General features: G+C 41.7%; 1 protein-coding gene across 3 annotated transcripts in view; it reads left to right on the top strand.

Annotated features, from left to right (window-relative positions):
* Positions 1-15052, top strand: part of aatka (apoptosis-associated tyrosine kinase a) — a 36122-nt gene that overhangs the window by 3451 nt on the left and 17619 nt on the right. For all 3 annotated transcript variants that reach the window (XM_044181113.1, XM_044181111.1, XM_044181112.1), the window contains exon 2: positions 11473-11606. In XM_044181113.1, the coding sequence (XP_044037048.1) occupies positions 11562-11606 (45 nt within the window). In that variant the 5' untranslated portion in view covers positions 11473-11561. The remainder of the gene's footprint in view (positions 1-11472; positions 11607-15052) is intronic.

The raw sequence follows: 15052 nt of genomic DNA, 5'->3' as shown, positions 1-15052 counted from the left end.
TTCAGCACCACGGAGAGCTCTCCCATCAGGAGAGGGAGCAGATGCGTGTGTGTGTGTGTGTGTGTGTGTGTGAAGGGTAGTGATAACCTGGCTGCATTCCAAGAACAGAATTAATACGCATCACTTTACTGTCAGGGCAAACAGAAGACAGACTGACCTGGAAGGCAGCACTGATACACCAACAAGCTGACAATGCAGCACTGTGGGAGACACAGCAGTCTCCTCTGATGCCTGGAGGTGGCAGTAGCAGCTAGTGAGCATGTTACGGATGGTATCTTAATGTAGACACAAACCACACGTTTTCTCATACACACTACAGCATGATGCATAATGCACATTCCACATACAGGAAAGCTTACACGTGCCCTCGCATTCACATGGACACACCACTGCTGGCTATAACCAAGGTGGTACTGATACCGGAGAGGAGAGATGCTAAAAATGGTATCTTGACTCACTCTCAGAGCTCCTCTCACTGACTCGGTCAGTACAAGCCAGCTACCGCTGACTATTTGATTATTCATCTCTCCATGTGTAACACCAAGCACTTTAGTTACATAAGTCTGCCTCTGGGGGAACTAGAATACGAATTAAGTGGATTTAAGCAGTCAAGGGGAACCATCTATGTCTCCTCTATGTGCTCACTGTGTGATGATGTGGGGGAAGTGGGTTTTCTTACACTCGTTGAAGGCTTGTGTGTGCGCAGTTGCATGCTTAATTTTTTTAGAGAGGGTCCCATGCAGTATTTAACATTTAACTTGTCACTGAGTATCATTTCTTGTTAAATTTGAATGCTAGAGCACCCTGAGAGCCATTTAGCAGCATCTCATATGGTGGTGGATGGAAGTGGAGAGGTTTGCTAGTTACGAAGCGAGGTTGAGGTGCGGTGGGATCATTTTAGGGATGTTTTATGATGACGATAAAATGACAGGAAGGGAAAAACACGTACGCGTGTGTTCTTGTGTTTAAACGGACTGCTTCAGATTGGTTGGACAGGTAGAAGGCATTTGGGTGAAAAGTGTGACTGTGTGAATTCACTGCATTTGTGTCAGAGTGAGAGTATGTGCTTAACAGTAGCATCAGGGAAACAGAAAAATATGGGAGGAATAATGAGTGCATGGGTGTCAGCATTACTCACACTAACTTGTTTTGCTCAGGTATGTTTGTATTTCAGTTTTTTCTTCACACACACACAAACACACACACGCACACACACACACACAGGCACAGACATCCTCACACAAACATACACACACACACTGCCTTTGTCTGTATCATGCGAAAATGTCATCTCGAGTGCACATTTCTATATCTGCATATGGTTTGCACATGCATCTAATTTGCATTTATCAGCCAGAAGCCTAAACACATGAGGGCCCGATCACTCCTTCCTGGAGTGTGTGTGCAGAGCTGTGTTCTGTGTGCAAATGCTCTAGTCATAGATGAAGCTATATACAGTTAAAATAGTTTGAGCATTTATAGAGCCAGGGATAATCTTGTTAGTATAATATAGTTGCTTTGTAAATTGTAATATGACAATGCTGTTAGCTTATGTGAATTTATGGATCTGATTCTTTGCAAATGGGACATGACAAAATATAATTTGTCTCTTGCTAGTAACGTCTTCTTTCATAAGTAAAGCAATAGTGAGCTAAATTAAAATGGTTTTACCAGGCATTGACTCCTTTTCAGACTCATACCCTGGAGAGCAGTGATATATGGTTAGGTCATCACCACTAAGGCACCAAATAATTACCTACCTAAGTACTTTATACTTTAGATTACTGCTAAGCCAAATATCAAAACATTAACTGAATGAGTTCAAACCAATTGTTGTTAAATCAGGAGTTGTTGGAGCTTAAATGAAACTTGGGCTAGGCAATAATTCAATATCATTTATTGTCTGTCCATGTAACTGAATGGCGAGGAAGTTCAAGTCAAGTCAATTTATTTATACAGACAAATATCACAAATTTGCCTCAAGTGGCTTTTGCACTCTGTACAGTATATGACACCCTCTATCCTTAGACCCTTGATTCAGATAAGCCCCCCAAAAAAAAAAAAAAAAAAAACGTTAATGGGGAAGAAATGGAAGAAACCACAGAAAGAGCAACAGAGGAGGGATCCCTCTCCCAGGACAGACAGACATGCAATAGATGTTGTGTGCAGAATAGACCAACATAGTAAAATTACAGTATGGACGATTGGGATGACAAAGTTATAGATAGATTGTAAACAAAATATTTTGTGGTTCAAATATACACATGAAAACCCTTGATAGCCACTGATTTAACTGACTGCATCAGTCCTTTCGGCCTTCTTTTAAGAGCTGCACATGATTTCCATTACCAACTTTGCTCAGTTTTGTGGTTCAAAATTAGTATCCAGTTAAGAGAAAACTGCTAGTACTGAGGACAGAGATGCATTAACATTTGTGTCCTTCATTAGGGTTTTCTCTTTCCCAATGTTACCTTTCCATTCCATCTTGTCTATTTAAACGTATGAAAATCAAACTTTTGCTAGTACATGAATATATATGTCTTTATATATTTTATGATATACATAATTTTTTGATTTTTTTTTCATGTCTTAGCTATGTGTAGCATTTCTCTGTCATTATTAAATTAATTGTGATGATTAGTATGTCACTGTTGTCTTATCACAAAATGGTTAAAAAGATTCAAGCGAAGATTGTTAGTGCTGGTTCTCGTCACAATTTACATTTCCTATAAACTGTGTTGCTTCCTGTTGCTAAAAGGATCCTTGAGTCCTCAGTCAAGTTTCCTCCTCTGCTTGACTCAACAGGATAAACATATTTTTACTTTCCATTCATTCGTTCAACTCTCTGCTTGCCAGTGTGATAAACTGTGAACAGCTTTTGTTCCATTTGTGCAGAAGGAACAGTAGCTCTGATTCTTTTGTGCTGCATAATAATCACCCACTTCAGCAGATTTCCTTCAGAATTTGACCTAACGGCCCACACTGCAAAATGCAAAATAGAGACCAGTCTCCTCTACAATGATCATCATGATGTCTTTAATAAATTAATTATTGATGTTAAATGCTACAACTAGCACCTTTACATACAATGCCCTGGTTATTCGATTTGTGAAATGAACTTAACATATCCGCACATCAAAGACAGAGTTGATATTCAGACCCTTTCTTTCCAGCAGCTTACTCTTGCCCTGGCTGTCAGGGGATGGACATGACAGGCCTGTAATGCTGATCCATGGTGGTCCTCCTGGGCTCTCACTCCCCGTTAATGACAGTTATCATGGCTCTCTGCAGGCCAGAGCATCCCTCTGCCATCTGCAGTCATTCACAGAGAGCATGACTAGAGAACAGCAGAGAGGATGTAAATCGGGGAAGGATACAGCACCCTGCCATTAATCATGTCATGCTGTTCCCTCCGCTGTCAACCCTACCCGAGACATATTTGTGCACGTGTGTGTGTTTGCAGAGTGCTTCCTCCTCAGCCCTCCCTCATCACAGTCTGATGCCCCTTGCTCTGCACTTCTCTCCCATTGTTGTTTTCAACCTTAACTGCTTTAGCTCTCCTTCTTTCTCGAGAGCATTTTCTTTCCCTCCCTCCATCCTAACTCAAGATTTCTCCCCTCTTCAAGCAGCCAGTAGCATAGGGTTGCTGTTGGACGTTTTTCTCTCTTGGGGAGCCAGGCTGTGTCAGAGCACAGCTGGCTTCTCCTTCAGTGCAGCCCACTAGCTCTCCCAGTGGCTGTCAACTGTGGAAGAGGACTAACTCTAGCCACTCTGCATCCCTAGACGCTGATACATATAAAACAAGTCTTTTAAAACTGGTGCTCAAATTACATCTTGACACCAAAGATGAGCTAACCACTTGAGCCAACAACTGATCCATAACGATTGTCCTTATGCATTTTATTTACACATGCACAAAAGCAGTGGAGAATCAATATTTATCTTGGCTTATATACAGGAAAGCAGCTCTGTCAATTACCTGAAACTGGAATTCTTATTCGGCTAAACGTGTTGTAGGCTGCACCTCTCATCCAGAAACTTCCAGTCAAATAGCATAGTAGCTCTGAAAGTTTACTGTATGTGTGTGTATGTTCATTTATATACTGTGTGTAAATTCTTTGCTTCAGACCAGCTGCTCTGCTCCTGCTGCCTCTCGACTGACCTGTAAATTTAAACCACTTCTCCTGTCTCTATCTATCCTGTCTGCTGTGTCCTAAGCACTTCCCTTCCGTTCTCCCTACAGCACTGTTCCGTTTGTTTGTGTGAGTGTATGTGTGTTATTGCCGGAAGCCACTTGGTGCAGGGCAGATGGAGGAGCTTGTTTGCCCCTGCAGCACTGTCCTGAATGTAAACGCATGCTCAGAGAGATTTGGGGCTCTCTCTGCTCTCTTTCTGTGTGTTATTTTTACCCATTAGGAGCATTGAAGAAAGGTGGAAGGGCATTTAAGTGGCTAAATAATGGTGGCAGCTAGCCTCCTGCTGCATATGGTGACACTAACCTCTGCAGACTAAAATTTCCCACTGTCTTTTTGCAGAATATTCTGTGCCTCTTGGTCATTAGTGCCACCTACACATACATTTTGCAGTATTTGAGTGTGTTCCATATGGACTGAATGTGCCCTCTAATGTTAAACAAAATGTCAGACAAATGTTACACCATGATATGTGCTGTTGGATGGATGGGAAGGTTGGAGCAACCTCATCATGCTGGCCAGCGTAGCACAGAGTGCAGTCTGTGGCTACTGACCACACATCAACTGGAGAATAACACATGTTGCATAATGTATGTCCCTATTTGTATCCAATCTATTGAATACTAACTGCAGTTGAAACTGTATCTCACCCTCTCTTTTATCCTCTCTTTGTCTCCCCTTCACTCTTTCTCAAGACGATTTGATCGCAGTGGTGTATAGTTTGGCACAGTGCCTGCCCTGCAGCACTGTCATAATTTAGTCAAAAACAAGAAGTGTTGAGTGTGTGTGTGTGTGTGTGTGTGTGTGCACGTGCATTTGTGCATAGCAACCATACCGGCAAGAAAGAGAACGGCTGAAGTAAAAAGGGATGAATCGCAGTGGGGAGATGAGAACGCAGCATGTCACATGGAGAGAGATTTACTTATGTATCAAAGCATACAACATTATCTGTGGTGTGTTAGAGCTGCTCCTCATGGACTTTGTTGCTATCAGGAGCAGAAACAACAGCCCACTGCTGTTATCCTATGCAGCCCAGTGCAACACCTTGACTTGGCTTTCTGTGTGGGTGCATGTTCTTATTCTTGTGTGTGAATACGAACACATGGCTCGGCCCTGGCCTTGATATGAGTGTGGGAGGCATTGTAATGTGCCTCACTCTGCCTTGAATAAAAATCCCTCTTTTCTCTCTACAGCCTTCCTTGTCCTGTTTGTCCTCTCTCCCTCTCAGACACGTGTGCCATTTGGAACCGATTTGTTGAATGCATGATGAGCTCTATCGTGTATACCAGGTAGTTACACATAGTAAATATCCCAGCAGCTCTAGACCTGATGTTTGACGTTCTTCAGCTGCCCACTACAGCTGCACAGCAACAGAAAGCCCTCCCTCACTGGCACATGCTTTATTTATGATCTACCAAAGCTTGTGGCTGTGCTTAACACACTACATTCTCATCTCGTACATACACGCATGAACACACACACACCGTGTTAGCTTTCCTGCTTCCTCCTTGGGCTTTCATCTCTCTACATGTCTATATTTCTCTCTCACTGTTTATTTCTTTATGTCAGTGTGTCTGGTATTTCATGAATAGATCTCAGTAAGTTAGGCTTACTTTGGTTACTTCAGTTCACTTCCATCTCTATTTGTAGACCTTATTCTTGCATTGATGTAGTCAGCAGACACATTTTATGGCTATAATTTAGTTGCACGTTTCAAAACCTGCATTATCATCTCTTGTTGTGTGACTGTAAAGGAAACCGCAAATTATTTTCTGCCACTGATGACTTGAAATGTGCATCCCTCTACTCAGCCTGATATTAAGCTGTGTGGCCACCATTTGACTGCACAAGCCAGACTTCATTAATCCAAACTGAAGGAGTCACAGGTTAGTTGAGTGAGGACAATCTGGAGCGGGAGTGCAAAGTCACGCTTAATGAAGCAAGACTTTTAGACTTTTATTCTTAGTCTCACTTTTGGGAAATACAAAAAAACAGCAATGGCCTCCTCGTTCATTCTTTCTCTTTACACCAACGTTTTTTTTCTCTCCTCCTCCCTCCCTTTATCTTACTGCGTCCTCCTCATTGTCAGCCTGAATTGTGGGGGTGGCAGGGTGACTCCATCGCTCGCCCCTCCCATCTGTCAGGACATCTCATCTTTCTCCAGTCCTGAAGACAGCTTTTTAATAAAGCAGGTATGAGCCCGGCTTTAAGTGCTTTATTTTCATTTCGCTGCGCAGCTGGTGAAGTAATGTGTGCTTCTCAAATATTTATGGAGGACCTCGGGTCATCGCTCTCTCACCATTCTTCAGAGACACAGGGAGACGGATTCTCCAAATGTCGCACTTATGAAAATAGTGCCACTGATTGTCTTCTAGATGACCTTTATTAGACTTTCTGGTGATGAATGAAGACTTAGTAAAGGTTGATCTGTCTGTTGTAGTTTAAACTACAATATGCAAAAAAATACAGGGAAATCATAGGTATACCAACAATTGCATGATGCACCAAGAAACAAAAGAACTGTGAAGCTAAATAGTGGCCAGATGAGGATTTTCAGTCCTCCATCTATTCATCCATTTTCAAACCGAGTCCTTGTGATGAAACAATGAGCAGAGAAGCACAAACATCATTTGTCTCTGCAACTTTCTCCAAATCTTTAGGGGGATTCCCTAAGCTCAGTCTCCCCTGGAGTCTACATCCAGCACTCCAATTATGCACTTAAATATACTGTACTTTTAAGGTACTGACAAGGTACCTCCTAGATTCAAAGTAACAGTGGCTTGAGGTCGCAATTACTGGGAAAAACCTTATCTCAGCTGCTTGTATCGGTAATTACTACCCAAATCACTACCCAAAGCTTCCATCTGTGGGTTAGGGTTGAAGAGAAGGTTGACCAATAGGTCGAGAGCTTTGCATATCTCAGTTCCCTCTTCACTGCCACCTTCAGATAAGCTGGCATTACTGGAACTGATGAACATTTTTTTTTTGCCATTATTAATAAACTTTTACATATCTGAGCTCCATCACTTGGGAAGTTGCTTGCCCCTCACCTGGATTGAGTGATCTGTCATTTTTCCAGAAGAGAGCCATGGTTTCAGACTTAAGGCTGTGTTCAGACAGACATCAGCACTGCATGGAAAAATGCAGCCCCCTTATTCATTTGAATGGGACTGCTGTGTTGGGTGAGCAGGGGCCTCGATGGAGAGGGTGCCGGTTAAAAAAGTTTAACCTGGCTCAACTTTTGTCACAACACAATACAGTTTATTGGCCAATCAGGCATTGTGTTGATCAATCAAATACATGCAAGCGCACATTCTTGGCAGATTACTTTGTTACGTGAATGCTTTATTTTACAGATCTGTTACTCAAACTGCACTTCCAGGATAATATTCCATAGTCTCCATGGTACTTGAAACAACACACCCCACCAACGCAGCTCCTTGCATCATTTTAATGCAGGGCTGTTTTCGACCTGAATGCCTGCTCAAATATGATCCTCATTCAAATTGGATTAAACAACATCATCAGCATAGCAGACATACCACCACATCGTCACCAAACCTGACACTCTCCAGAGCTCAGCTTCACCTTGATATCTTGTCTATTAGAGTCTCAAATAGAAGAGGTAGCGAGGTACACCCTTGTCAGAATCCAGTATACATGTGGATCTTATGAAAGCAAACACAGTTCTTACTCAAAATGTAGAAGGACAAATGGCTCCCTCTTACTACTTTACAGGAAACACAGTAATTTGCTTTATCCAGACTTGCAAAACAAATTTAGAGTCGATTGCCAATTTCCATCATTCTTCCATTATCTGTGAAAGAGTAAAAAGTCTGCCCACTGTTCTGCGCCTGTGTTCACCATCTGCTTCATCAGTGCCTGTAGAGGCTTGACAGTTGCCAGTTACCTCAGCCTCAGGCTTGATAACTTTTCAAGGTAGACAGCTTATCAAAATGAACAAGGTTTTGTGGTGGGAATGTGACCAACTGTGGAGGAAGTGGACAAGATTGCATATTGTTGCTTTAAAATTTAATGTGAAGGAGATGATCATTGCTTAAAAAAAATAGAAGGATGAATGTGTAATAATGGCATAATACTGTAAAAAATACAGAAACAGAAACCAGAGATATTATAACACTGACTTAATAGTCCCTATGTGTGTTTTTTATGTTGTGTTCTTCATTGAGTCCTGAGTCATCACTGTTTCTGGCACCATCTGCACAGTGTGCTTCCTCTCTACTCCACGCGCCTTCCTTACATCCATCTATACATCCATAGGTTCAGTATATAATTCCCTCAAGGTAATTTATATGCAGCATATTTAAAAAATGCTTGTGAACTTCCATTGAATGGCTGAATGACAAGGTTATAAAGTGCTACAGCTCCTTTGGAAATTAGGCTGGTAATTTAGCTGTACAATGGCAGGGAGGAAGAATGCATATTTATAAAAGTTGTTTTTTAATTCTTAGCTGCTTGACCAGGATACCAAAGGGACTGCATAGAAGCTAAAATATGCACAAATATGCACATTTGAATGAAAAGCATCATCCTGATTTCCCCTGTCAGCCTCTACACAATGTGTCCTGTCACCACCCACTCGTGCTGTGTGTTGTGGTATGTGATGGATCCAGAAAGGGCACCGCTTGGTTTAGCTTGGTAATCTCCTTCTTTTCCACTTCACAGGCACTTTTCACAGACACACACACACTACCACAAGCTGTCACAGCATAATACAGGGAAATAGACGGGAGAGAGTGCCAGTGGACGCGGCATCAGCAAAAATTCTTCCAAAAGTGTGGATATATGGGGGTCATGAGGTTTACCGTGCCGTGAACGCCAATCAACTAATATGTGTTGGCTAATATGTGTGTTATCATGGTGATGTGTTGGCCGGTCTGTGCCTACACACACACACACACACACTCACACACACACACACACACACACGCTGTAGTTCTTAAACCAGGCCAGTAGGAACCTGGATGCATTGTCCCTGTCGGTTTTCATTGTCTGCCCATGTGTGTGCATGTCTGCCTGTGCAAGTGTGAGTATAGGCTTTGTGGCTGTGACCTTAGGGTCAAGCTTTGGTTGGAACAGTGCTTTTTGTGCTGCAGGAGCTGTCAGGTCTGGAACAGTGTGTTCCCCATAGCCAAATGGGTCAGGACTGCTGGGTCTCAGTCAACTGGAAAAGTACCGGCACACAAGCGTCACACACCGCAACTCCAATGGGCACTGGAGTGCCATGCCTGTGTTGTTCTCACAAGGATAGAGAAATAAAGGGAATCCTGAGGTGAGAACATATTGCTTAGCCTCTTCTTTAACAGGTTATGGTAGATATTTACCATATATACCAGACATATTGAAAAGGGGATACGAGTAAACATGGTATCCACGTGAGTAACTGCAGACCTGGGATATGGGCGTTTCAGAAGTAGACATGTTGATATAATGGGGTGTGTCGACAGTTGGGGGAGTTCTGCCAGGTTGCTGTGGCAGGCTCGTTAAGTTTAGCTATGGGTTTAGTGTTTTTTTTTTAATGGAGGGTACAATGAAAGAGGAGTTAAAAATACTTGGTTTCTATTTTTTACAAGAATACATGTTGTGAGAAACTGTTAAGAGTGAGAACTCAGAACAGACAAGCATAAATAAAGTTCATACAAACAACATACATGGGAAATAATGGATTTGCCGTCTATAAAAAGGAAAGCCAGGCATTTTTTGACCACCAAAACATTTCTTAAAATGTGCAGGAGCCGAATTTGAGGAACTAACCACAAAGTATGCAAATGTAACATTATATAAAATAACCTTAATGACTCAACCGATTTTACACATGAAGATCAGTTTACTCATCCTGTGAAAACATTAGTATGTTTTTGTCATAGTGATGTCAACAGGGTTATTTTCATTGGTAAATTTTTGGAGCTTGACCCATACTAGGGACTAAACGTCAGGATATCTTGGCCTCTGCTGCTCTATTAGCTCATTTTATAGCATTAAATATGACTGAGGGTCAGATATACTTTATGTGTGTGTTATATTTTCTCCAGAGGTGTCCTATGAAATGGAGACTACAGTAGAGCTCTCCTCATCGCTCCCAGTGGACGGCTAATGCAGGCAGTGGTTAGGTGGTGTAGTAAAATAACCATTTAGTGTCCAATACTTCATTGATTGAGGTTGAGTCCCTCAACCATTTGTTGAATGCTACAGGTATACAAATGTTTGGTTGAAGATGAATGCAGTGGGCTGTGGTGTGGATATTATTGAAAAGTCATGTAGATATGGAGTAATGAAATTTAAGTGTCACAAATAGGATAGTTTGAGTAGTATGACGGGTATTACTAGTATTTTGTGTCTGTTTTTGTGTGGCTGTCCTAACCTCTCCCTCTTTCAATTTCACTTTCTTTCATCTGTGCTGGCAGGAGGTTTAAAACTGTAAATCAGATTATATGAAGGTGCTCCAAACCATGACATCTGGCCCTCTGGCCTGTCCTCAGCTGCTACAGGCTAAAAGACAAACTGACAGATGTGTGCTGCACATATGCACACAAGAAAACAATGACAGATCTCGAATAACGTTTACAAAGCGGAAATAATTACACACAATCATCAAAATGCATGTGTTTGCTTTCTGTTTATTGTCACAGACTCACACAAAACATCTCTTTGATACACTACTACCTTTTTCAAAATGCTGCACACTCAAACATAACTACATCTCATTGTGTGCTGGGCTTTGATAGCACTGTGAACATTGTTCCAGAAAACAGTTACTTTTAACTAAATACATTTTGGATTGTATTTTGAATCGCAAACATTGCTTTCTGGGCGATTTTGCAGGGCACTGCAGAAAAGCAGATTATAGATTCCAAATAAGTGTTTTCATTCATCACAATTGTTTACATTGAGACAGAATAAGCCACTACACCTACACTGCCGCTGTTTTATTAATTTATTATCCAGTGGCAGTAATTGTGTTCAAAGGTGGTATCAAACTTTTAGCCTCCATGACATGCATAGTAACTACTGTAATTAAGCCACAGGGGCCTGCTTCCTATTCAGAGTCACAGATTCTAGCGATGAATAGGAAGTAGAGGAGAATGCTAATGATGAGCCACAAGCTTCTTTCTTCAAGCTGCCAATAAAATGGTCACAAACCATCTGTGTGTATACAAATCACCTTTATCTGTATTTTGTTTTTAATTACCTGTGTTTCCTGTCTGATCTCTGTACAGTTCCACCCTTTTAACACTGGTATTATCCTCTGATGTTGCAGACGGGGCTCCGCTGAGCGAGCTGTCGTGGCCTTCATCCCTGGCAGTGGTAGCTGTCTCCTTCTCTGGCCTCTTCACCTTCGTCTTCCTCATGCTGGCCTGCCTCTGCTGCAAGAAGGGCGACATAGGCTTCAAGGTGAGCTCTCTGCTGCCCCCTGCTGGAAGTGGTGAGGAGAACACAAACTGTGTGTGCACAGTGGATGCCACAATAAGGAAGGGAATCTTGGTCAGTGAGTTACTTATGAAAATAACAGAAAACGGTTGATGGTTGAAATAGGGCTGCATGTAAAGATTATTCTTTTATGGTCGAGTAAGCTGTTGATTATTTTTTTGTTAATCATGTAGTCTATAAACTGTCACAAAAAAGCAAAAAATACCAATCGCAAGTTCTGAAAGCCCAAGCTTAAGTCTTCAAATGTTTTGCTATGCCCAACCAACAACCTAAAACTCAAAAATATTTGAGTGTGTTAATATTTTATGTTAGAACTGATTCTCAGGAGGTGTCAGGATCATGATCATATTCAAACTTCAGTGCTGATCTGTCCAACTCCCTAATCTACATATACTGTAAATGCTGAAGTCTTTTGCTGAGGACTATTGCCTCATTGTATGCAAGTGATGCAACCAAGTACCCTTACCCATCCCATGCTGGCACACATTGTCTCTGTGTTGCCTTCAGCTGCCAGCATGACTCAGCCATGCTGTGTCAAACATCAGCGCTGAACTGAGGGGCTGATGAGGGCTAACAGAGACTGACACAGGCAGGGGGCATATGGAGAGGGAGAGGGAGGAGAAACTCTAGAGCCGCTGCACTAGATGCTCCTTGTTGTTAGAAGTTCCCTATTAACTTGCTGCTCATGTTATGGCATTAGCATCAAAACATATTTTCATTTTGTTCTTGCATTTTAATGTTTTAACTCTTTTAGCTGGAGAATGGATAAATTACAGCCCCGACTGAACTGCAGAGTCTTCTTTTAAGATTACTTATGCAAATCATTTTGCAATTTGAATCCACTATATTCCTAGCCCCCATAATTCCTTGTGTAAATTAATGTGAGAATTATATATTGGATAGAGGGAATGAAAAGGGCTTTTGTTGTTGATTAGAGAGCTGCAGAAAGCAGAGGAGAGGACAGGAGAGAGGATGAGAGCAGAGCAGCTTGTTTCTAGTTTATATATGTGGCAAGAGTTGGGTCAGTGCTTCAGCGATCATACTGAACAGTGGAATAACAGTGTCACTAATGAGCACAGCATAGTGAGGCACCATTAACAACTTCTGGCCTTTTTTTATGTGTGTGTACCCACGTCTGTCTGGCCCTCACCAGATTGCCTCTGCCTCCTTATGTGAAAATGTATTTTAATAATCCGCAGGAACAGTGGGAGTCTAGGCCTGTGTCTGCTTTCCAGTGGCCTGCTTTTTACTGTGAAAAGAGAAAAGACCAATGACAGAAGAATGGCTCCAGTCGCTAAAACAGCATCGGACAATAGTTGATTAATTTTGTCATGATCAATCATGGCTCCACCTTAAGCCTGGTTGACATACCGATATGACACTATTGATTCCTGCAAAGATATTGTCTTATAGCACCCTGTCACCAGAGGGTTCAGGGTGAAAGTTTAGCTATAACACAGCTGCCCTTGAGCTGGAGAAGATTCAATGTCTTGCTCAAGGACACTTCTGCAGGGCAGAGTGACAGTTATGAACCACTATACCACCCTGACTGTGTGCTGGGTTTATTTTATTGTAACTATATAGGAAAAGAGGTGAGTATAGTTTTACAAAATCACTTTTGAGACTCTGCATCTTGGCCACTCAAAAAATCATTGGACAAAGGTAGCAGGCAGGAATTTCCTTTATAGATGTTAAGTTCATTAGCTCACTGTCGTCTTCTCCTGTTTGCATGTTTTGCATAAGATGTACAAAATAATAGGTGGGGATTGTTTTTCCTTGAACATCAGCATTAATTTGAGCTGTTTCTGTGTCTCAAGCAGTCTCTGTGTATTCAAGTGCAGCTTTACTGAGATATGAGTCAAAGGTGGAGGTCATCGATAACATCACAGTATGCGTGGTGGACATTTGAGGCAAAGGAAGTGAAATGATTACAATAACAAGAAAGCACATTGTAACTGTGGTTACTAACAAAGAATCTTATCTGGCAGAAGAACACAATTTTCAGTTCTCAGTGCATTTAAAATATTCTAATTTATTTACATTATGCTAAAACCATACAAAGCAACAAATTGTGACTTTACTGAATAAAACATCTGCTTGTTGTCCTGATCATAGTTCATTGTAATTCTAGACAAGACAAGCCGCTATGATGGTTGATGTCACGTAATGGTTAAAAGGTGCCCACTCTTTTTCCCTCTCTTTGGCACCAGCTCATCACTCAAGAGCTCACTTGTAAGGTGTGCATTCTTGTGGGACTGCAAAATCGCACCGCTGCGCCGCCCAAAAAGCTTCATTATTCCCCTCCATCACGGTGCTCTTATTGGAGCGCATAGTTTGAGGCTTCCTATTAAGTGCTTTCTAAACTGAAGGCTCTCTGGGGAGCTATGGAACGCTGACTCACAGCCAGGTGCTCGCTTTCACGCTTCGCTCTGAGGAGAGTGGCAGATGGTTCTCCTGAATGAGAAACACATGTACACACATTCCTATATATATATACACACAAGTGTTTTAAGACACATGTGAACACACACAAATACATACACAATGACCCATTTGATATTTCACATTAATACAGCCTGCAACCCACTCTCCTGCTCTCCTACTTTCACATTTCCTCCTGTTTTATCACTTTTTCTCATGTGTAACAGTGATTAGCCAGCAGATGGATGGATGGGTGGTGCCAGCCTGATTTCCCAACATAGCCACAGTTAGAAACTGCTAACAAGATTGACTTGAGTTGTTCAATTCAATTTTATTTATATAGCACCAATTCATAACAGAAGTTATCTCATTGCACGTTTCCTATAGAGCAGGTCAAGACCATACTATTTATAATATTATTTACAGAGACCCAACAAATCCCACCAAGAGCAAGCATTTGGCGACAGTGGCAAGAAAAAACTTCCTTTAAGAATCAGAATCGGAGGGAGGCACAATGCAAATACCACCTAGAATTAAAAAAAATAGTAGAAATGTAATTGTGGTGTTAATATTAATACATAAATAATAATAGATATGACAGCTATAGGAAAAATAATGTCAGTATTAGTAACAGAGCCAATAACAACAAATGTAGTAGCGGTTGTTGAGCAGGAACACGGGGGCAGCAGGTGGCCCACAACCACAGATCCAGTCTCTGCAGCTCCAGAGGCAGAAATACCTGCTGAAAGCGACAGAAGGAGAGAGGAGAGAAACGAGAAAGCACAAAACTACTACTAAGGCTCTGGCTCCCATTCTACTTTTGGAGACTCTAGGAACCACAAGTAACCCTGCATTCTGGGAGCGCAGTGTTGTAGTGGGTTAATAAGGTATTATGAGCTCTTTAAGATACGATGGTGCCTAACCATTAAGAGCTTTGAGCTATGATGCACTCTAAATCCTGACTGAAAAATCCTCAAATAAACTATTGT

The sequence above is a fragment of the Siniperca chuatsi genome, linkage group LG21, assembly GCF_020085105.1.
Source record: "Siniperca chuatsi isolate FFG_IHB_CAS linkage group LG21, ASM2008510v1, whole genome shotgun sequence".
In the NCBI taxonomy this organism is placed as follows: Eukaryota; Metazoa; Chordata; class Actinopteri; order Centrarchiformes; family Sinipercidae; genus Siniperca; species Siniperca chuatsi.
The sequence above is the reverse complement of the archived record's forward strand: the minus strand, read 5'-3'. Positions and strand labels throughout refer to the sequence as shown.